The 24,351-nt window shown below is 44.7% G+C and overlaps 1 protein-coding gene across 1 annotated transcript in view; it reads left to right on the top strand.

Annotated features, from left to right (window-relative positions):
• Positions 1-24,351, top strand: part of Usp44 (ubiquitin specific peptidase 44) — a 34,167-nt gene that overhangs the window by 9,084 nt on the left and 732 nt on the right. Inside the window, exons 2-5 of the mRNA XM_048418642.3 lie at positions 13,886-15,377; positions 19,516-19,714; positions 21,778-21,886; positions 23,310-23,515. Coding sequence (XP_048274599.3) covers positions 13,965-15,377; positions 19,516-19,714; positions 21,778-21,886; positions 23,310-23,515 — 1,927 coding nt within the window. The 5' untranslated portion in view covers positions 13,886-13,964. The remainder of the gene's footprint in view (positions 1-13,885; positions 15,378-19,515; positions 19,715-21,777; positions 21,887-23,309; positions 23,516-24,351) is intronic.

The following is a 24,351-nucleotide window of genomic DNA, read 5'->3' as shown; positions in this document are numbered from 1 at the left end:
GGAGGTGAGAGTTTAGACCAGCCCTGTAGGAACTTGATTGTCATCACTTGGGAGGGTTGAAACCAGAGGACTTTCCACTTAGGAAATAAACATCAATATCGACCCGCATTTAAAGGCGAGAAGTGCCCAAAGCCTGGGAGATCATAAAAGGACTGGCCTCTTAGTTTAAAGGCCAGTACGGGGACTGATTTTAAGGATATAATTGGTAAATGCCGGGAATCAGCTGCTAAAGATGGGAAGGAGGCATCTTGAAAAGCAATATGATGAAAAGCTCAGATTTGATGAGATTGGTTAGAAACAAAAGAGAAATTAAAGAATCATCCAACGACAACGCCCTAATGTGATTACTAGAGAGGGGTCCTGAACTCAGAGAAGTTAGAGCCCACCGTAATTGGTGGGAAGAGCGGGACTAGACGGTAGCTTTGGGAATTTGTAACAATAAACATAAAGTGTTACAAACATTCTCTGTAATTAACTCTAGAAAGGGTTTTCTCTGGTATCCCTTCCCACTTGGCACCATCCAAACTTGTACTCAAGATACTTGATTGAGAACATCTTAACAGAGAAAAGCAACTCTTACAAGTTCTCCTCTGGTCACATGCAGACTGTGGCATTCAGTGTACACACATACATACATACACACACACACACACACACACACACACACACACACACACAAATGACTATTAAATTGGGGGGGGGGGGACAAATGCCGTCGGGAAAAAAAATTGAATTGTGTGCTAACCGGGTGTTTACCTTATGCAGACTCGCTTCTTGTCTTTTGTCTTTATTTGCAAAACTGAATTTCCTGTATTTGTAACTTTCATGTATTCAGGTATTTGGTATTTTTAAATAGGACTCTTTTACATTCTACTGTTATTTTGTTACCAACCTAAGAACTCCCAAGAGGTTCCTTTGCTAGATGTTAAATTTGCCATTTCCCTTCAGTTAGACATTTTATCCATACAACTATTGTGTTCATTTTTCTCGTTACCGCGTTACTGAAAGATAATCCCTAGAGTATGCTTGTGTGTTTAAAATACGAACAATTTTAGTTTGCCCTAAATAACGCCAGATTTAGCTTTCCACTGACAAGTTCGCGAGGTTGTCTGTCTTTTTAGTGAGTTCTCTTTGGAATGCGTGCCTTCAGTTTTAGTGTCTCACAGAGTAGCTGAGGAAGAAATGGCTTCCAGAGCTCGGCAAGCATTGATTTTTTTTTTAAAAAAGAACTTTGCTATTAAGTGTATAAATATTTGTGTGTGTGCACCACGTGTGTGCCTGTTTCCCAGGGAGAGCAAAGCCGGGGTCAGTTCCCTTGGAACTGGATTAACAGAGGATTGTGAGCGGCCTTGTAGGTGCTGAGACTCGAACCCGGGACTCTTGTCTGGAAAAGCTCCCGCTGATGGACAGAATTTTATGGACCTTTAGGCCTGACTTGGCGATGGAAATCTCCCACCCCACCCCGTCTATCCTCTCCGTTTCTTTCCCACATAAACTTCACTGCCTTACATTGATCGTGGTGAATTAAAAGCATTCTCATGTTAAATCTTATCACTGGGGGAAGAGTTCTACAGCTGCGAATTTGAGCAGGTTTTTAACTTAAGGAATTGGCTCCGGTCGCTGACCGGACGATTCGAAATTGGAGCGAGTGGTGGAAAATCGGGGCGTTTCTGTGAGCACGCACCTGTGGACTCTTCCGCAGCTCACACACATGCGGGTCACAGCGGGTTTAGCCGTCCCGGCCTCGAAGGCTGCGGTAAGTGGAAAGTCCTCCCAGATAGGAAGATTTGCTGTCCATGCGGAGCCACGTGCCTCGCGTGGGACGCGGGGACAGCCAACACCTGCATCCTTTAGCTCAGCGCCTCCCGCGCTCGGATGCCGGAGGCGTGGTCTCGCACATAGGCACGGCCTCGTGCAGAAGTGTGGCGGTGGGCGTGGCCTCGAGGCTCCGCTGACGTAGCACGGACCCCTGCCCTCCCTTCCCCCTGTCCCGCAAATAAGACGGGAATAGGGGGCCCGGGTCGCGCTACCAGCGCTCGGATGCCGGGGGGCGTGGCGATGGGCGTGTCCCATCATAGAGGCGTGGCAAATGGGCGTGGTCTCGCGTCTCGCTGACGTAACACGGCCCCTGCTTTCCTGCTGAGGCGGCCAGACTAGGGGTCCCGGGGCGCGCCGCGAGCGAGCGCTAAAATGGCTGCTCCGGCTCGAGCCGGTGAGTGGCGAGGGGCGCGCGGCGGCGGCGGCGGTTGGCTGAGCGAGGCTCCCCTGCGGGAGCGGACGTCGGACGGGAGCCCGGGGGCGGGAGGCACCTGACAGAGTTTTCCCGCCCGCAGGCAGCCTGGGAGGGGGATCCTGCGGAAGGAGAGGGGGCCGTGGACGGACGGAGGGAGCGAGCCCAGGGGCGCGCGGTGGCGAGGGCGGCGAACTTCGAATCGGCGCCTCTGGGAAGTCTCGGTGCGTCTTGCGGTCCTGCAGCCGGAGCCAGCCGGCCACCTCCCGGGTACCGGAGATGCTGCAGGTGGACCGGAGCGCGGCCGCGGGGCGCGGGGAGGATGTGGGTCGGGCGCTGCGGTGCAAGCGTCGGGGACATCTAACCACATCCCCGTCGCCAGCTCCGATAGCCAGGAGGTGACAGTCGCCTTCCCTGCGCGGGTCAGGTCTCAGTGCGGCAGCCAGCACCTGCCGCCACCCACCGACCCGGGGTCGGGTCGGAGTTTGGAATACCAGCTTTCTACAAACATTTCCGCCGTCTTTGAGGAGAAGGGGCGGTGTAGGAGTGATGTCCCCGTGAGGAGGGGAAACGGCTGCTCAGAGTTAGAGGATAGGTCGCGCCGCGCCGCCACCTTAAGAAAAATAGTGAAAAATAGTCATTGTCTCAAGTGGAATATATTATCCCGATGTAAATTATACTGATAGCTGGATAATTTCCTGTAGGATAACATTAGTAGCTTGGAAGGGTCACTTCCTCAAGATGCCCCACCCTTTTAAACCGTAATTTATAACACTTTGCAAATAGCCGAGCTGTGAAATTAGCGTAGAAGTACGATCTTCAATTCCTTTTTATCTGTTGAGACCAGTTAGGTCTCTCTGTGGGACCGGAGCAGGGATGGAGAAAGCTTTGAGCTGGCAATTTAAGTGTGAGGTTTCTTCAAAACTAGTATTTAGTGTAAACAAAAGAAGAATTGACTGTAGTTGTAATCATATGCATAGCCAAACAGGAGTTGAACGCATCTTTGATGATTTCATAATCTCAATGAGATTCAATACCTAGTTGCCCTAAAAGTGTACTTTTTAAGAACACGTAATTGTTTTTTTAATTTAGCATCTCGGGTAATGTTAAAAAGATTTTAAACATTTGGCAATTTGGGGTTTCTCCTCTGAGTTCCCGATTTCCGAAGTTTTGTTTGCATGTATGTTTGCTGTTATTTTGAGACAGGAACTCACTGGGTAGCCTCGGCTGGCCTGAAACTCACAGAGATTAGTCGGCACTCCCAGCCTTATGCAATGGTGTAGGATTTTTCGTTCTAGTGTTTATTACTCTCCCAAATTGAATTTGAGACATTCTGATACTGAGTAAATAGTTCAGTGAGTACAGAAAGTTTGAATGTTTTAGCTACTTTTCTTGAACTTTATTCCTGCTCTGTCTCCACCCTCTCCCGGCCTCCACCTCCACAGGGTTTCTCTCTGTAGCCCTGGCTGTCCTGGAACTCACACCATAAACCAGGTTGACCTCAAACTGAAAGATCCACCAGCCTCTGCGGGGATCAAAAGCCAGTGCCACCATTGCCCAGCTCTTGACAGCATTTTCAGAGGCTGTGAGAACTTAAGACTTCATTCTTAATGTGATTTTTGTCAGTCATAGGGACGAAAACTTTTTTTTTGTCATCCTAAAGATGTATTTGTTAGATCACATCATGAGCACACTAAAAAAAAAAAAAGACGTTTTATACAAAACGTATCTTAATTCAGTTTATTAGCCCCATAGTTGAATGCAGTGTTTCCTTTTGGTTTTTAATGTTTTTGCTATTGTTGCTGAAGTTTTCTGCAGGAAGTTGATGTCTGTCTATTGGTGGGACACTGATAATATTGGCCCCAAATTAATTTCTTGTAAATTGGAACAGGAGAAAGGAATTCAGCTTTCCTGGAGGCAGAGTTTGCTTTGTACGAGCTTTATCAAAAAAAAAAAAAAAAAAGAAAAAAAAAAAACAACCCTTCAGCTAGGATATAAGGACAGCCCAGGGAAAGGCTAATTCTTTCCTGCTTAATGAGGAGGATCAGGGTAATTATAGATCCTGGATTTCTATAGGAAGAAAGACGAGCCAGAGCCTTTTGGAGGGAAGGCAAGGAGATACAGCATGATTGGCATAGAGAGGTGCCAACGCACACAATAGGAATAATAGGGGAGCAGGGAGAGCTAGAGAGCCTATTGTGTTCACTTCACTCAATAATTTGTCCCTTCAAAAATATTGAACCCCCTTCTGTCCACCAAGCACTATGCCTTGACCCTGGACATTTCACCAACATCCCTTTAAGAGGGCAATCTTCTGCAGTGGTTTCGCGGAGTCAATAGAAAACTGAAAATTATTTACAAGGAGTGGGCAGGGTTTACCTAATTAACTATAAACTATGGATAAAGTTATTTCACGTAACTGTTGCCATCTATAATGTCCCAAACCTACCTCCCCCCGAAATGGCCATTTCCTCCTATTTTTTCTGCTGTTGGAAAATGCTAATCTTCCCGCTTGAAATTGTCTTTACCACCAGTAAAAAGAAACTCCCGCCTGCAGCATGGCTCAGCACACCAGGATCCAAGCTCAGCATTATTCCCCAGAACCCACAGTGGAAGGGGGAAGTCGGAGGGAAAATAGACCTTCACGTGCTGTGTCACGTGTGGTTCATATGTGGTCCCCATCCCCATCATTCACACACGTGAACACACACAACAATAATGTAAAAGTTTAAAAGACTGAACTTACTATAAAAATCACCTTTGTCAGAAGAGAGGGGCAGTAGTATGTTTCCTGCTTTAACTTCCCTGAGGGAAGTCTCCAGATTTCTTCCTCTCCCCAACCCTTGAGTCAGGATCTCCCAGGCAGCCCAGACTGCTGTCGGACTTGATATCCTGCCTCAGCCTTGAAAAATAGGCAAGCACACAACGCCCGACTTTCAGGATTGCTCTAATACAGTTCTTTTCTGTTTAACGGGCAGTGGCACCTGCTTCGTTATGGTGGCTCCTGGGTCTGAGCCCAGAGCCTTCTGTACGTCTACGGTACATCCTATCCATGTCTTTTCTTACTTGAAGTAAAAAGGGTATGTTTATATAAAATTGTGTGCCTGCTTCCTGTAGAACACTAGTTCACATTCCAGTTATAAAGATCTTTGAAAAATGGAAGTCGGCACGGCCCTTTCAATATAAAAACAGTTAAACAGATATATGGGAACTATCCAGCTGGATGAGAGCAGAAAAGTGAGCGCAGTGTTGAGATTTGAGTAATGGACCATGTAAAGGACTCTAAAATTCATTCTTTGGTCTTTCAAGACATTCATTTTATAATAATCATAATAACATGTAATTACATAAAACAAATGCAATTTGTAATGTAATTGACGATATGCACTAAGGAGGGATTAACGCAGTGTAATTTAGGAACTCTTGACCTTTTAATCCCAATAGATTCATTCTTTCTAGGACGGCACACTAGCTGTTGCCCTTGTCCCTTATTGACTGGCGCTTTAACTGTCTGTTTTGTGTTTCTAGGTTTTCTTCATGGTATTTTCTTAGTTTTCATTTTAACGTTTTTCAAAGAATCTGAAGATAGAGCCAATAGTTGAAATAATTAGAAGATTATATTGTATTACCTATAGTATTGACCTTTGGCCCCTGACCTTGTGGATGCTTCCAGTGTTTGTAATCATATTCCCCCACATCCTGCTTTTTTTCCAAGTGTTGTAGAGAAACTGATAAAGAGGGGTCAGCTAGAAAGGTCATTATGTTGAAGATAACTAGAATTTCTAAAATTGTCTGTAGATTCATGTATTTTATGTGTGTGAGCGTATTGCCGGCACGTATGTATTTGTTCCATGTGCATCCCTGGTGCCCATGGCAGTCAGTGGGCCGTATTCCCAGTAGCTGGAGTTTTTGATTTGGTTTATTATCTTGTTTAGTTTTTTAGTTCTTGACATGTTCTAGATAGAAATCCTCTCTGAGATACGTAGCTGGAGAAGATTGTCTCCCTTCTGTGGCTGCCTCTCAACGTAATCAACAGTTTCCTTTGCTGTGCAAATGCATTTTAATTCATGTGTCCCGTTTGTGCATAGTTGGCCTTATTTCCTAAGTGACCAGAGTCCTATTTAGAAAAGCGTTATCTGTACCTGAATCTTGGAAGTGTTTCCCCTACTTTTTCTACCAGTATTTTCAAAGTCCCCCCCTCCTTTTTTAAATAGGTTTTTGTACAAACTGAGACAGACGGGATCTAGCTCCATCCTTGTATGGATGGATGTCCAGTTTTCCCAGCATGTTTGTTAAAGATCTGTCTTCAGTGAGTGTTTTTGACATCTTTGTACTGGGACTGTAGGAAAGGCGCCTCCCGTCAAGGCTCCAGCCTATACAGACGTAAATTCATTTGCAATAGACTCAACTAAAAATGCCCCTGTTAGAGCGCTCTGCTCAAAACAGCCGTGTGGGGAAGCACTAAGGTGCACAGAGCAAGTGCAGCTGGAGTACAAGGCATGTAGCATGTAGTATGTAGTATGTAATATGTCCTTGCCAGCACATCTGCATGGTGCTGGCTTTGCAGATCTTTCTTGCCCTGTCTTTCCTACCACGATGAACTGCACCCACAAACCGTGAGTCGAACCCTTCTTTCTTTAATTTATTGCTTTTATCGCAGCTATGAGTAACTGATGCAAACACCTTTCTTATTCTTTTACCAATAACATTGGTAAAATGTTATTGGCGCACATCTTTAATCCAGCATTTAGGAGGTGGGAGCACGAGGATCTCTGAGTTCAAAGCCTCCACACTGAGCTCCAGGACTGCCAGAGCCACGTAATGAGACCCTGTCTCAAAAACAAAACAGATTTGCAGTTCAAGTTATTTGCTTGCTCTAAGAATTTACTAAAACAATATTGCTATATACTCTTGGGGTTTTATTAAGCCCCTGGGTTTTAATTGTGTGTGTGTATGTGCACATGTGTGTGTGTGTGTGTGTGTGTGTTTATGTTCTTGCAGGCATGTGCAAAGGTCAAAGACAACTTTCTGAAGTTGGTTTTCTTCTACCAGTCCACATTAAAGAATGTTTGATAGTCCTTCCGTCGCCTCCAGTGGGTGACAAAGTAGGAGTGTGTGCAGGTAAATACAGAGGGTGACACTGGTCACCTCCAGTGGGTGACAAAGTAGGAGTGTGTGCAGGTAAATACAGAGGGTGACACTGGTCACCTCCAGTGGGTGACAAAGTAGGAGTGTGTGCAGGTAAATACAGAGGGTGACACTGGCTCCTGGAGCAGTGGAGCAACCTGAGTCCCTTAGGAAGTTAGGGGGAACATCACTCCTGCCTGGAAGTCTTTATGGAATGGGGATGAATTCTGGAAGTTAACTGGAATTGGCTCTTTTGGCTGGCATACACATGACCGAAAGAATTTTGAATACAAGACTGACAAATATATATTACCTTTCTTGCTGCATTCATAATGTGCTTTATGAAAATAGTCACAGCTAGCATTTTTTTAATTATTTTTTTTTAACGTTCATGGGTATTTTGCCTGAATGCAATTATATAGGCTGTATGCATGCCTGGTACTCTCAGAGATCAGAAGGGGACGTCAGACCCCCTGGAACCAAGGTTACCAGTTGTGAACTGTAATGTGGATACTGGGAACTGAACCTGGGTCCTCTGGAAGAGAGCCTGTCTTACCTGTTGAGCTATCTCTTCTATCTTATAACTAGTACTTTTTTTTTAAAAAAAGATTTATTTATTCTGTATACACACATAAGAAGAGGAGACCAGATCTCATTACAGATAGTTGTGAGCCACCATGTGGGTGCTGAGAATTGAATTTAGGTCCTCTGGAAGAGCAGCCAGTGCTCTTAACCTCTGAGCCTTCTCTCCAGGCCCATGACTAGCACTTTTTAAGAAATGAACTTGCATAGAAAATTTTCAGGCTTCATTATTCTTGCAAGACTTGCTTATAAAATTTTGTTCTCTGTCTGTTTGTTAGGTCTGAACCCTGCTCACTGAGTCACGTTATGCAGTGGGCAAATTAAAAATTCATTGTCTTTAAACCCTGGAAAGTAACCAAAAGCTTTTATAACATTTGTAAGTACATATGTGGTTTTAAACAGCCATCTAATGGCCACTTATGTCATGTGTGACATAGTTATGTCATGTGTGATATATTTAAAAATGTGTAGGAGGATAGTTCAGATGATCTAAGTCCCTACAAGCATCTTTCGCTGAGAGCATCGTAAGTATTTAATGCTTTTATGTACACAAGTAGTATTTTCCCAGAATCTGAGAGTGATGCCAGTTTTCTGATTTGTCATCGCTCTCTCAAATGACGATGCCCAAACCATCTCTCTGATGCTCTGGAGCCAAGTAGAGTTAATGCCTCTCGAAGCAGTTTATTCCCAAATGAAAAGAAGGGCTTTGAACCCCGGAGAGGAAAATAAGAAGGGTCAAGAAATGCTCCCATCCTCCTCTCCCTTCAGCCTCTTAGATCTTTGTGAGATGGGACCTTTGGGACTGGTGACCTAGCTGCCTGGCCACTGTGGCTCCAGGCAGGAGAGCAGGCTGGATTCCCTGGGCACAGCTACCTTGTTGGCCCTGCCTCCACCCCTGCTCTCCTCTTGGCTGGTTACCAATTACTTTTTTCTTTCATAGTTGGCAGCATAACTGGGTCCCCTGCTCTACAGTTTCCTTTTTTCTGGCATTGTTTGTTTTTGTTTTTGTTCTTCGAGACAGGGTTTCTCTGTAGTTTCGGAGCCTGTCCTGGAGCTCGCTCTGTAGACCAGACTGGCCTCAAACTCACAGAGATCCACCTGCCTCTGCCTCCTGAGTGCTGGGATAAAGGCGTGCGCCACCACTCTCTGGTGCTACAATTTTCAAGATCTGTGATTCCACCTTCTATTTCACACACCGTTAGAGTTTAAAAGGATACGATCCCTTTTAAAGTGCGAACACCCATGGCAGAGGTCAGAGCTTCTAGCTTTTTGCTTGTTTGTTTGAAGACAAGCACGCGCTGCATAGCACTGGCTGGTCTGGAGTTCACTATGTAGACCAAACCGTCTTTGAATTCAGAGACCTGCCTGTGTCTGCTAGGATCAAGGCATGTGCCACCATACCCAGCTTCTTCATAGCAGCTCGACATCCGCGAACTAAATCCTGAGATGACTATGGAGGAACCACTGAGAAAAGTGGGCAGCTCGAAGGAATTGTACTTTATAGCATCTTATTATTAATGGTTGTTGTTTGGATCCAGAGCTTTGAGGTATTTTAAATTACTATTAGCAGTTAATATGTACTGAGAGCTATGTTATTCATTGCCAGGAAATGTTCTATATTTCACAGACATAAATGTGTTTATGACGTCATTGATATTCCTGCCAGAATTATTTTACCATAAGACAGCTCGGGTATGTGGATTTGTCAGGCGGTAAATGGTGGACACCTCAGGGAAGACGAGCAGGGAGGAAAGCGGACATGGACACGCACACGCACACGCACGCGCACACGCATGACAGAGTGGTAGCTGCCCCAGGGATTCAGTCTGCTCTCCTGCCTGGAGCCACAGCTGACAGAGCTAGGTCTCTAGCCCCAGTGATTTGTCTGGCCGCGTCGTAAGTTTGGACTCCAAAAAATGCTTTTAAAAACTACCTTCGTGTGACACCTCTCCCATGCTTTCATATGTCAGAAATAATGTCTGACCAAGGTATCATTGACCAGCGTCTAAACTTGATGCCCCCTAAACAGGTTTTGAAAGTAGCAGCTTCAATGAAATAGGCAAATCTGCTGGTAGCCATGAGAGTCTATTACAGAATATCAAAGATGGAGGTAGAAAAGTTTGGTGTTTGGTGTAGAACTCTTTTTTTTTTTTTTTTTTTTTTTAAGATAGTCTCATAGTATGTAGCCTTATCTGGAATGGAACTCTATGTAGGTCGGGCTGGCTTCAAACCCACAGAGATCCTCTGTCTCTGCCTCCCAAGTACTGGGATTAAAGCGCCACCACATCCAGCCTAGCACACTGTCAATGGATGACTCTCCCTTGCTGAGCTGTGTTCACCTAAAATGTCTGCACTTACTCTGCTCGTTTTCAGTGGTTCCAAACGTGAACTGATTAAAAGGTAGAAGGATTTACAGGACTACCATCAAGCCATGACTCCAGCATAAATCCATTGCAGGCTTTTTTTTTCTACTAAGACTTCTTGTCTGAGCATTGTAGAAGATATTAACTCATTCCACCTCCTTAAACTTTTTAAAAATGGGCCTAGGGATGTAGTCCAGCTGCGAGAATGCTCGCCTATTGCACACAGAGCCCTGAGTTCATCCCCACTACACAGAAACCCTGGCCTGGTTTTCCCTACCCGTAATCACAGCGCTCAGAAGCTGGAGGCAGGAGGACCAGAGATTTCAGAGCTCAGCCTTGGGTCCCTGAAGCCCTCCCTCAAGACGAGTGTTTCCCATAATGAGTTGTCGTCTTGGCGTGCACCTGTGATCCCAGCACTTAGAAGGCTACTGGGTCAGAAGAACTGAGAGTTCAAGGCCAACCTGAGCTTAATGGTGAGGTCCTGTCTCAAAAAAAAAAAAATTCTAAAACCGAAATAATTTTTCTTGATATAAATAGAACTTTCCTTCACTTCTTCAGAGGTTTAAATTAATAGTGATTGTCTGATTTTTCCCCCCAGAGACCTAATTTGTAGCTGTCTTCTCAGCATTTTAAACTGACATTCTTTAATAATTTATTTTATGTGCGTTGGTGTTTTGCCTACATGTATGTCTGGTGAGGGTGCCGGATCCCAGGGAACTGGAGTGACAGACAGTTGTGAGCTGCCACTCATGTGCTAGGAATTGAACCTGCGTCCTCTGGAAGAGCAGCCAGCACTCCTAATCTCTGAGCCATCTCTCCAGTCCCACATTTATTTATTTTGCATGTAGGCATGTGTGTATGTCATGGTTCCCATGTAAAGATCAGAGGTCAGTCTGTGGGAGTACACTGTCTTCCTACCATGTAGGTCCCGGAGATAGAACTCAGGTCTTCAGACTTGGTGGTAAGCACCTTAACCCACTGAGCCATCTTGCCAGTCCTATTAAAATGTTAAAACCTCATTACTTATGTGTATGAGCATTTTGTCTGCATGTGCAAATATGTACCACATGCATACCTGGTGCCCTTGGTGACCAGAAGAGGGCACTGGATCCCCTGAGACTGTGAGACACTCTGTAGGTACAGGAAATTGAACCTGGGTCTTAAGAAAAGCCAGTGCTTGCAATGTCTCTTCATTTTTTATAATTACATTCTTTGCTTGTGTTCGTGAATGTGGAAGTCAGAGGGCATTCTACAGGATTGGGTAGCAGATCCTTCTCTACATCTTTTTATTCAATCCATTTCGGAGTAACAGTAGGTATGAGCGAACCTTAGGTTCTTCTGACTTCTAAGTGGGATCATACCGTGTTTAGTAAGCACCGATTCTGCCCCTGCTTCCTTCTGCAATACCGCCCCACTGCAGCCCTCAGTGCCTTAGAGTCTTCCCACCTGCTTGCCAACAGAGCACGGGTTGCTCTCAGCCTCTTGAGCATGCTGTTCGCCTTCCCAGAATTCTTTGCTGACTTTACATTGCCCGTAGATGGTCTGGGGAATGAGGCAGGCTGAGAAGAGGTCTGTGTGTATGTGTGTTCATCCATCCCTTGGTCCCGCCCACTCCACATGAAAAGGGGATCTGAAGTGTGGGGTCTAGGCTCTGGTTATCGGGGTCTACAGGCTGCTGTTAAGGTGAATGTTTAATTTTTTGTTTTTTAAAGATTGTATTCTATGTGGGTGAGTGTTTTTCTGTATGTCTGTGCACCTCCTATGTGCAGTACCCATGGAAACCAGAAATGGATGTCAGATCCTCTGGGACTCGAGTTACAGGTTTGTGTGCTGCCGTGTGAGTGATGGGAACTGAACCCAGGTCCTCTGGAAGAGCAGCCAGTGCTCTTAACCGCTGTGCTGCCCTTTCAGCCCCTGTGTGCGAAGTAACGTTTTGATTCTGATGAGCACAGATGTGGGGAAACCACTGAGGAGCCTCACTGTAGTGATCTAGGGGAAGTGTGATCGTGGTTTGGATCAGGTGTGTGGCAGAACAGGCAATAGGTAATGGGGTTGTAGCGATATTACAAGGTGAAGCGAATGGCTTCCCCTCTGCTGTATCTAGAGGTGAACTCAAGCTTGACCCAAGGGATGGAGAGGTGGCTCAGCGGTTAACGGCGTTAGCTTGCAGAGGACCCAGGTTCAGTTTCTGGCATCCACACAGGAGCTTACAGCTCTAGCTGCAGGGGCACCAGGCATGAGCTTGGTATGCTTCCATGTGTCCAGGCAAAGCACCCGTACACATAGACTAAAATTAGTGGCTTCAAGGTTTTCCCTCAGTACATAAAAGAATATAGGATAATGATGTATATTAATTATGTATATTAATTATGCTTTATAAGCAATGATATATTTTGAATCCCACATTTCCTAAAAGTTTCATCATATTTCAGACCTGAGGAAAATTTGAAGAATGGGAATTAAATTAATTTAATTTTTTTTTTGTTTTTTGAGATAGGGTTTCTCTGCACCCTTGGCTGTCCTGGAACTCGCTCTGTTGTCCAGACTGGCCTTGAACTCACAGAGACCCACCTGCCTCTGCCTCCTGAGTGCTGGGATTAAAGGTGTGTGCCACCTCTGCTGGCTGAGAATTATATTTAAAGGGAGCATTTGAGATTTGTGAGTTGGGACTGATATCAGATTGGAAGACACCAGCAGTCAAATTGACTGCAGTTTTCCTCGGTCCCTGGTGGTGACACCTGCAAGGACCATCGCAATAATTACAGTTACACGGTGCCTGCTTGTCACATGGTGTGCCACGGTGGTCTTGTGTTCTGTAACAAGGTACCCACCTTCATCTTGAAGTTCGTGTTCGGTTTTACTTAAGTCAATGAAAGAATGTGCTGTGGTCAACTGTTTTTAAGATAGGACTTTCTGCTGGGTTTTCTCTGTATTGTTGTGTGACGTTGGAGATCAAACCCAGGGACCACATGCTACCAATTTGACCAATTTGACTCAATTTTGCTTAAACCCCTCATACTGCTAGCCCTAATTCTATCTATCTATCTATCTATCTATCTATCTATCTATCTATCTATCTATCTATCTACCTACCTACCTACCTACCTATCTGGTTTTATCTATCTATTTATCTGGTTCTATCTATCTACCTATATATCTAGTTTTATCTATCTATCTATCTATGTATCTATCTATCATCTATCTATCTGTTTTTATCTATCTATCTATCTGGTTTTATCTATCCATCCATCCAATTTTATGTATCTATGTATTTAAAAAGAATGTGCTTTGGGAAACGGCTGTTGGTCTGTTGGATAAAAATATTCTAATCGAGTGAAAAGAAGCCACTAATTTTTCGTCACTAGGCGATGACAGAAAATCAAAAACGAGAGGTTTTTTATGCGTACCCAAAGGAGAAAACCAAGTGAGACGTGGGCAAGAGTGGAGCGAGAGAGAGGAAACTCAAAGCCCTGGCATTGTGTCAGGCACCTCAGAAATAAGGGTCAGGAGCAAATTTACGCGGTTGGTCTTGGAAAAATAGAAGGAAAGCTCTTGGCCGAGATCCTGACCTTGGTCTGCTTAGTTTTCAGGTGCCTCCGGGGTTACGAGGAGAGACTTGTGTGGATGATGCGCGTCTCCGCCCGGCTGCAGAGGCACTAGCGATGGACGAGTGCAGGCACCTTGAGCAGCTGCGGCTCGCCCGCAGCCATTCCATCTTCAACCCCCAGAAATGGTTCTGTGTGGACTGCAGCACAACCCAGTCGCTTTGGGCTTGCCTCAGCTGTTCCCACATCGCCTGCGGGAGGTACATCGCAGAGCACGCCCTGAAGCACTTCCGAGAAAGCAACCATCCCGTGGCGTTCGAGGTGAATGACATGTACGTTTTTTGTTATCTTTGTAACGATTATGTTCTAAATGATACTGCAGCTGGAGACCTGAAGTCACTACGAAGTACCTTAAGTGCAATCAGAAGTAGAAATTACCCCTGTGCGGTTCGGAGGAGCAGGGTTTTACCGCCTGTGGACACCCGTGATGATTCTTTCTCCTTACACGATGGTGCCAAATCTCTGCCTGGAAATGAAGACCGAATGTGCACAGCCCTTTGGCACAGGACGCTCATGGGTAAAATCTTTCGAACTTGGTTTGAACGGTCAGCCATTGGAAGAAAAAGGCAGGAACAAATTCAGGGGAAAGTGGTAGCCAAGAGAGAAGTGAAGAAAAGACCACAAGAGATGGAGCCGCAGGTGAAGGCCGAGTTGGAAAACACACCTCCCCGGAAGAGTTTACGCCTCCAGGGCCTTAATGAGGCTGCCGCAATGGAACTGGTTCCAGCGCAGGCGCCGCCACCGCCAGCTCTGGCGTTACCAGCCAAAGAGAAAGCGCTGTCCTCTACCTCGGACGACGGCAAACTTAGAAAAGTAAGAGACTCCTTAATCAGACGAAGGCCAGTAGTAACCCCCGGTGTAACAGGACTGAGGAATTTAGGAAATACTTGCTATATGAATTCTGTTCTTCAAGTGTTGAGCCATTTGCTTATTTTCCGGCAATGTTTCTTAAAGCTTGACCTGAACCAATGGCTGGCTGTGGCGGCTAGCGATAAGTCCCGATGTAAGCACTCGTCCGTCACAGATGCGGTAGCTCAGCAGATGCATGAAGGCCAAGAGAAAGAGAAAGGCTTCACGTGCACCAGACATCCAAGTTTATCCTCTGGCCTAAGCGGCGGATCCTCCAAGAGCCGAAACATGGAGCTCATTCAGCCCCGGGAGCCGAGTTCACCGTACAGTTCTCTTTGCCACGAGCTACACACTCTGTTCCAGGTCATGTGGTCTGGAGAGTGGGCCTTGGTATCCCCATTTGCTATGCTGCACTCCGTGTGGAAGCTGATCCCTGCTTTCCGAGGCTACGCCCAACAGGATGCTCAGGAATTTCTTTGTGAGCTTCTGGATAAAATACAGCGCGAACTGGAGACGACAGGAGCCAGGTTCCCAGCTCTCATCCCCACGTCCCAAAGGAAACTGATTGAACAAGTTCTGAATGTCGTAAATAACATTTTTCACGGACGACTTCTTAGTCAGGTATGGCTTTCTTCCCAGATTTTGTCATCATAGGGAATTCTTAAAGCGCAGCTACCACGGGGTGTTCCGCATATAGCTAGTGTGTTAAAAGGTTTTCCAGGTAAAAATTGATTGCTTTTGTGAGGGTGTGAAGAAAAGTCATCCATTTACGTACAGTTTTCTGTGAATCATAGGTGTATTTGTGGAATTAAAAGCCTTTTGAGTCTGGCAGTGGTGGCGCACACCTTTCACCCCAGCACTCGGGAGGCAGAGGCAGGTGGAACTCTGAGTTCAAGGCCGGTCTGGTCTGCAGAGCAAGTTTCAGGACAGCCAGGACCACACAGAGAAACCCTGTCTTGAAGGCGGGTGGGAGCCTTTTGAGGGGGAAGGGATAAAGGAACTGCACTTCCTGAGTTATAGTATAGCATTGTCTGAGCGTAGCTGCTTCGTGTGTTCATCCTGGAGGACGCAGTTGCTGTACTGAAAACAGATGTGACACGTGAACAGTTCCGTGGACCCCAAAGTAGGTAGCTCTGGCAGCTCCTTCTTGAAGCTTTAAGGATCAAAATCTTTAAAAAAGTAGGGATATTTTAAGGTAAACAAACATGAGTTTGTTTAGATTAATAACCCTCTATATCCATGACTCCTTTCAGTTTTCCTTGTTGTGAAAAAAAATGAGGTTCTGTCTAGCCATGGCTCTCTGACTAGGACCGGTAAGCTGTTCCTAGGCATGAGCCCCCTTCTTTCCTGTAACACGCAGCTCTCCTTTGGGTCTGCTCAGCTGAGGGGGAGGGGCTGGAGAGGTGGTTCTGTGGTTACTGCTCTTGCCAAGGGCTGGAGTCTAGTTCCCAGTACCCAGTAGGTGGCTCACAACCGCCTTTCACTCCAGCCTCAGGGCACCCGACGCTACTGGCTTCCATGGGCAACTGCACCCAGGCACACATATTCCACCTGCCACACGCGCACACACAAGGAAAAACAAATCCTTTCTTTCATTTTTAAAAATTTATGTATTTTATGTATATGGATGTTTTGTCTGTATATGGTGTTTTGCATACGCACCAGAAAAAGGCACCAGATCGCACCGGAGTACAGTAGTATAGTTAGAGATAGTTGTGATTGTTGGGAATTGAATTCATGACCTCTGGAAGGTCAGCCAATACTTTTTAATTAATTAATTAATTAGTTCATTTATTCATTCATTGGTTTTTCAGGACAGAGTTTCTCTGTGGAGTCTGTCGTGGAATGAGTTCTGTAAACCAGGCTGGCCTCAAACTCAACCACTGAGCCATCTCTTCAGCCTCTTTAAAAATAAAGTTTAAACATTTTGCGATCATTCTTTTCAAAACAGTTTTGTATCTGCCTACTTATACCATAACTTATTTAACCATCCCTTTGTTGTAAATTTGGGACTACTTCCAATTTTTCATTATATCATGATAAATAAGTATTTTTCCTGATTTCCATGTGACACAGTCCTAGGATTGCTTTGTCCAAAGGGAGTAGCTTGGGGGTGGGGCAATTGGCTCAGTGGTTAAGATCCATTCTATTCTTGCAGGGGACCCAAGTTCAGTTCCCAGCACCCACATCAGGCAGCTTACAACTGCCTGCAACTCCTGCCCCAGGGGTATCCACAGTACCTTTGGCTTCAGAGAACACCATCACTCCCACACACTCAACCACAACACAGGCACACACAACACAAGCACACACCCACAACACAAGCACATACCCACAACACAAGCACACACCTAACACAAGCACACACCCACAACACAAGCACACAGAATTTTAAAGAGAGGGAGTAGTTTGGGTAAATGTTGACACTTTAGTTTTCAGTAAGTTATTTTCTCATTTTAGATTTCTGATATAGTGTGAGAATGGCTGAGTTCTTTTTTTTTAAAAAAAATAAGTGAATCTTGAAATTAATAAATTTGTTACAGAAACATTTTGCTTCTCTTTTGAGTCTCACATCCTTCCACTGAGCCCTGTATCCGGTCTGTAAACACACAATGGACTTCTAGGAGAAGTCAAGACCTCTCAGAACTTGCCCTTCATGCTGAGTTGTAGACTTAGTTCTAGCAGGGCTCCTCTAGCAGGGCTTCTCTGTTGGTCCATGACGTCTAAAGTCTGTATGGGAGTTTCTTATTTTGTTGTCTATACACCGCCCACTGCACTGGATTCCTTTATAGCTGGTTGTGAGGCCCCCGTGTGGGTGCTGGGAATTGAACTTGGGACCTCTGCAAGAGCAGCCAGTGTTCTCAACCGCCGAGCCATCTCTTCAGCCTCTTATTTTGTTGTCTGTGCCAGAAAATATAGTTTAAATATTTATTTATTTATTTATTATGTATACAATATTCTGTCTGTGTGTATGCCTGCAGGCCAGAAGAGGGCACCAGACCTCATTACAGATGGTTGTGAGCCACCATGTGGTTGCCAGGAATTGAACTCAGGACCTCTGCAAGAGCAGGCTATACTCTTAACCTCTGAGCCATCTCTCCAGCCCCGAAAATATAGTTTATATGAATTACTCTGCTGCCTTCCATGATGTGTGCATTCAGCTCATAATATCTTCAGCTATTTCTGTGCTGGGTTGGTAGCATTAAGTGTCCCAATCACTAATTGCCTGTGGCTGTTAGCATTTCTGTTTTTGCATGTGTCCACTGGGGACGGGATGTGGGGGTTCTGGACATGGAACTCAGATCTTCATGAGATTGAACTATTTTCCCAACTGCTTTTTATATTTTGATTGGGTTTTGTTTTCTCATGCTGGGGACCTAATCTAGGCTAGCCTAGGTTTCACAGAGAGTCCTAGGCTTGCCTGGGCTAGAGATTGAATCACTGTCCCTCTCAAACAAACAAACAAACAAATTAATGATAGACGAAGAAGGAAAAGGTGATAAACCTCAAGTCTAATGACATATATACATTAAATGCATGCAATTATATATTGTATGCGCACACACATATATACATTGCTTATTAAATGTGCGCAACTACAATACACACATACACATGTACATTAAATGCATATAGATATATAATGTATATGTACATATACATATGCATTGCTTATTAAATGCATGTAATTATATATTGTATGTGTATGTATGCATGTTTGAATGCATGTAACTATATATTGCATTTGTACACATACAAATATATTGCTTATTAAATGAGTCTTTTGGCCGGGCGATGGTGGCACATGCCTTTAATTCCAGCACTTGGGAGGCAGAGGCAGGCGGATCTCTGTGAGTTCGAGGCCAGCCTGATCTACAAGAGCTAGTTCCAGGACAGGCACCAAAAACTACAGAGAAACCCTGTCTCAAAAATAAAAAAAAAAGAGTCTTTTATATTTTTTTCCCCTAAATCCTAGATTTGACTAATGTTGGAGGTTTTTTGTTTGTTTGTTTTTGTTTTTTGAGTCAGGGTTTCTTTATGTAGTCTTGGCTGTTCTGAAACTTGTTCTGTAGACCAGGCTGGCTTCAAACTCAGAGATCTGCCTGCCTCTGCTAAGACCAAAGGCATGAGACCCTACCTCCCTCCCCCTCAGGCTGTTTGGGTTTTGTTGTTGTTGTTGTTTGTTTGTTTGTTTGTTTGTTTGTTTTTTGAGACAGTGTCTCACTGAGTAGAATTAACTGGCCTGGAATTCACTATGTAGACCTGGGTGACCTCAAGCTTTGGAGAGCCACTGCTGGGGTTGAGGGTGTGCTTCGCCATTATTGATGGGCCGGTAATCAGAGTCCACCTTTGTAATGAGTGTAAGGACAGTCTAAAATGATAACTCTGTGTGTGTGTGTGTGTGTGTGTGTGTGTGTGTGTGTGTGTGTGTGTGTGTGTAAGGACAGTCTAAAATGACAACCCTGTGTGTGTGTGTGTGTGTGTGTGTGTGGTGTTTGGATGTCAGAGGTCAACTTAGAACTACATTCTCTCCTTCCTCCCTTTGGGTCCTGAGAATCCAAATCAGTTGGCAGCAGGTATCTCATATTGCTAGCCCTAATAAATATCTTCTTGACAACAAAAACAATTGTGGTTAACTGTCCTGACAGATTATAAAACTTGCTACTCATCATTGGAATGGTTCACTGGCAATGGCCTGGAGTGAAAGTTCGTGTTTTGGCAGAAAGATTGTAAACCAGAGCGAAGTTTCTCTTTGCAGGTTACGTGTCTCGCGTGCGATAATAAATCAAACACAATAGAACCGTTCTGGGACCTGTCCCTGGAGTTCCCCGAGAGATACCAATGCAACGGGAAAGATGCTGCCACCTCCCAGCCATGCCTAGTTACCGATATGTTGGGCAAATTTACCGAAACCGAAGTGTTAGAAGGGAAAATCTACATGTGTGACCACTGTAACTGTGAGTATAGATAGACGGGCTCACTGTGCTTTTTTGGGTTAGCAGTAGCGAAGGAGGGAGCTGTAAGCCCTCAAAGAGGAGCTATGGAAACCCATTCTTCAGTTCCACAAAAGAAATCATGTATTTCTACTTTGCAATGGTCATATCGATGGTCATAAGAATTAAAATTCTTCTTGGAGCATTGGAGAGATGGATTAATGGCTGATATCACTGGCATTCTTAGAGGACCAGGGTTCGATTCCCAGCACCCACATGGCAGCTCAACTCTGTCTGTAACTCGTCTCAAGGGATCTGATGGCCTCTTGCCTCCCTTGGCACATATGTTGTGTTTGGACATACAGGCATTTTTTAATGTTTTTTTTTTATTTATTATGTATACATTATTTCTTCTGTGTGTATGCCTGCAGGCCAGAAGAGGGCACCAGATCCCATTACAGATGGTTGTGAGCCACCATGTGGTTGCTGGGAATTGAACTCAGGACCTTTGGCAGAGCAGGCAATGCTCTTAACTGCTGAGCCATCTCTCCAACCCCACATACAGGCATTTTTACCCTTTATGCCCCATGCACATAGAATTAAAAAAAAACAATTATTTTATTTTTTCTTATTTATTTTGCTTTTTAAGACAAGGTTTCTCTGTGTAGCCCTGGCCGTCCTGGAACTTGCTCTGTAGACCAGGCTGAAAAATTATTTCCACGTTTCAAAATACGATACTAGAGCTTGAGATCCTTTATTGTTTTTTTATTTGTTTACAAAGCGCTGGGAATCTAGGTACTAGGCAGGTATCTTAACACTGTAGCCATATTCACAGGCTGGTGTCAAAGTACCCAGGAAAGAAACACTTTCTAGGACTTGAACAAGTTAAAGTCACATTTTATCCTGAGTACTATCATACCGTGAACTCTACTATGACATAGCTTAGGATTTATAAATGTTGAGAGAAAAATGGGCCTTTCTAAGATTTGGTATGATGACTTTCAAAGTAGAATGTCCCAAATATCAGCAAATCTTAGGGTAGACAGTATTATATAAATGTAGGCTATGGTCTTGTACTCATTTGTGTGTGTTGAGGCTGACAAATGCAGGCCTGGAAACAGCTGCTTAACACACGAAGGGGAATGTTTGTAAGTCAGAGGCCGGGCACCCTGCGCCATACCCATGTAGTCCAAAAGTTAGCAGCAGCTGGATACTTGGGGGAGAAGCTTCTAGTAGCTAGTGGGACCTGCCCCGAGCTGACATGAGAGGCTCTGTTGTCCTTGCCACGGTCAGAGCTGTCATACAAGCCCAAGGACAGCTGCCGACCCCAGCAAGTAGAAGCTCTGGAGGAGGTGGTCTGGCAGAGAGTCCAGGGCACAGTCCCTAAGGAGACGTTAGAGGGGCAGAAGGGACAAGAGTTCCGAGTTCTACTTGCTAGAGCAGCATGGCGCTGAGTGAGGCAGCCCTTGGATGCACCAGGACTGGGTGGGGCTGAGGGTGGAGGAGTGCTCTGGGCAGTACACACCCACGTGCCTGGGCACCAAAGCTAAATGGATGGACAGTTTTCTTACACATCTGGAAAATATATATTTAAGTATGTGTAGGGGAAAATTTTAACGTTCTACTGTTAACTGGCATAGTCAAATCTACCTTTAAAGGAGAGCAGTGTACTAAGTTTAATTTTGCGTGTGTGAGTGTTTGGCCCGTGTGTAAGCACACCACGTGTGCAGAGCCCACAGAGGCCAGAAGAGGGCAGGGCATCCCCTGGAGCTGAGGCTGCAAGCAGTCGTGAGCCTCCATGTGGGTCCTGGGATACACAGTCTGGATTCTCCACAAAACAAGCGCATGCTCTTAAGTGCTGAGCCCTCTCTCCACCCTACAGGGCAAGTCCTGTGCTGACCTTCAGGTCTAACTTGACTACTCATCTGTTTGAAATCAAGCACTCCATGGGGGTCAAAGCCTATGGTCATCTCTAGCACACTGCTGCGGCTTAACATAGTAGGAGAGTTATGTGAAAGAGTTTACTTACGTTTTCCTTGTATTATAAAACTGAGTTTTCTTTCTTTTCTTCCCCCCTGGTATTTTAGCAAAGCGTAGAAAGTTTTCATCAAAACCAGTTGTACTCACAGCAGCCCAGAAACAGCTTATGATATGCCACCTGCCTCAGGTTCTCAGACTACACCTCAAACGGTTCAGGTCAGTAATGTGAGTCCCGGCTGTGTGCCAGTTCCATGCGTGATCCGGTCATTCTTTCTGTTTAGGGTGCTTCCGGACTTAACGTACACATATGCCAGGTTAGATTCCCAGCACTTGGTTAACGGATGACATCCTACAGAAAACTGTGAACAGTAGACATCATCCATATTCAATAACTGAGCTGGTTTTGGTTTTGTTTTTATTGGGTTTTGAGACACGGTTTTTCTGTGTAGTCCTGGCTGTCCTGGAACTTACTCTGTAGACAAGGCTGGCCTCGAATTTACAGATGTCCGCCTACCTCTGCCTTCCAAGTGCTGGGATTAAAGGTCCACACTACTATCACCAAACTTTGTTACTGTTTTTCTGAGCCAGAGCTGGGGTAGCCTGGAACTTGCTGTGTAATGTACCCCAGGCTGGCCTCAAATTGGTACCCTTCTCCTGAGTGCCCAGGACTGTATCATATCCCAGCAGGGACTGTGACCTGCTCATGTGAATTTAATACATTTATTGTTTAATATCCAGGTATACACAGCATCACACACATTTATATTGTGATTATCCCTTTTGTACCAATGATAGAATGTTGCAGTAGTGGGACACACCGAGAAAGTAACATTATGAGGATTTATTTGTCACTTGACGTCCCCTTACTTAGTGTAGAGTTCTTAGGGATTTAGAGATACATGTGTGTGTGTGTGTGTGTGTTTTTCCTCATACCGACACATCAAAGCTTCTCACTTGAGATGTTCCTTTCATTCAACAGATAATTCAAAACTCACAGAGCTATAATTTTCTAAGTTTTATTTCTATATTAAAGACAATTATTTTAAGCCTGTAATCCCACTTAGAAGTTAGGAAAAACACATTTGGAAATTCAGGATCACCCTTGACTACATGAGACCTTTCGAAAACAAAAAACAAAATTCCATATGGTAACAAACTGATGGAAGAAGGGTTGGGAATACAATGGTCAGTGCTTGCCTAGCAGTCTTAAGGCCCCAGCGGGATTCCCAGCACAACATGTATGTATTCTTAAACTAATGAAGCAATCTTTTTTAAAAAATATTTATTTATTATGTATACAATATTCTGTCTACATGTATGCTGCAGGCCAGAAGAGGGCACCAGACTTCATTACAGATGGTTGTGAGCCACCATGTGGTTGCTGGGAATTGAACTTAGGACCTTTGGAAGAGCAGGCTATGCTCTTAACCGCTGAGCCATCTCTCCAGCCCCATAATGAAGCAATCTTGACGGGACTTTTTTTGCAAAGCCTAAATCCCTATACAGCCAACTCAGTACTGAAAGGCTATGTTTAGTCTTCATATTTCATGGTTTCCAGGATCCACTGTAAAAACTGTCCAGACCTAATAATACATGGCAAACTTTCTCCCCTGATTGTTTCCCTTTGGTTTGTTCCCAGATGGTCAGGACGTAATAACCGAGAGAAGATTGGTGTTCATGTTGTCTTTGAGGAAACCTTAAACATGGAACCCTATTGCTGCAGGGAGACCCTGAAAGCGCTCAGACCAGAATGCTTTATCTATACTTTATCTGCTGTAGTGATCCACCACGGGAAAGGATTTGGCTCAGGACACTACACTGCCTACTGCTACAATTCTGAAGGAGGTAAAGCTAAAGCCAAGGAAAATGATCCCATCTTGAGTTAGAGTTGGATGCTTGTGCTTAGCAATTTCTAAATTGTTGAGTCACCTGACCACTTGCCGTCTTTCTAGACAAAGGCTTTCCGCAGTCAGTGCTGCTGGTTGAGGGGGGCAGGGACATAGAAAATATTCTACAGGCTTGGAATACTTTTTTGAGACAGACTCTCACTATGTAACTCCTGCTATTTCGGAATTTCCTATGGATACCAAGCTGGCCTTGAACTCTACCTCCCTTGAGTGATGGGATTAAAGACGTGTGCCACACACAAGGGCCAGACTGGCCTCAAACTCAGAGATAACCCTGCTTCTATCTCCTATACCAGACCCAGTGCTGGCCAGTTTTTCTTAAAGTCATAATTCCCATGTTCATTGGTTCGTCAAAGAACAAGGTATCTAATGACCTGGTAGATCTCAGATATTCGTTCAACTTTAACATGCAAAATCCTTTTCCTAGCAGAGATGACTGGACCACTGAAAAATGAACATGCGTACATACACACACCCTAGCAGTGCAGACAGCAAAACGCCTGGCTCTTCTATAAAGGAAACTACTAGGGTATACTGTGTTTTGTAGGAAGTGCTTGAAGCATTAACTACTTAGTATTTCCATTGGGAATGGAGCATGTCAAATACGTTGTCAGATTCTGTAACTCCAAACTAATAAAGTAGGTTATTCCATAAAAGAAACCTAAAGAATTCTAGAGTATTGTCTTACTCTTGGCTTTCTGGGGGGCCCACCCAGCTCCCAAATAAATCACACAAAGGCTTATTCTTAGTTATGAATAACCAACCTTAGCTTGC

Source organism: Myodes glareolus, chromosome 26 (genome assembly GCF_982192425.1).
Source record: "Myodes glareolus chromosome 26, mMyoGla1.1, whole genome shotgun sequence".
Classification (NCBI taxonomy): Eukaryota; Metazoa; Chordata; class Mammalia; order Rodentia; family Cricetidae; genus Myodes; species Myodes glareolus.
The sequence above is the reverse complement of the archived record's forward strand: the minus strand, read 5'-3'. Positions and strand labels throughout refer to the sequence as shown.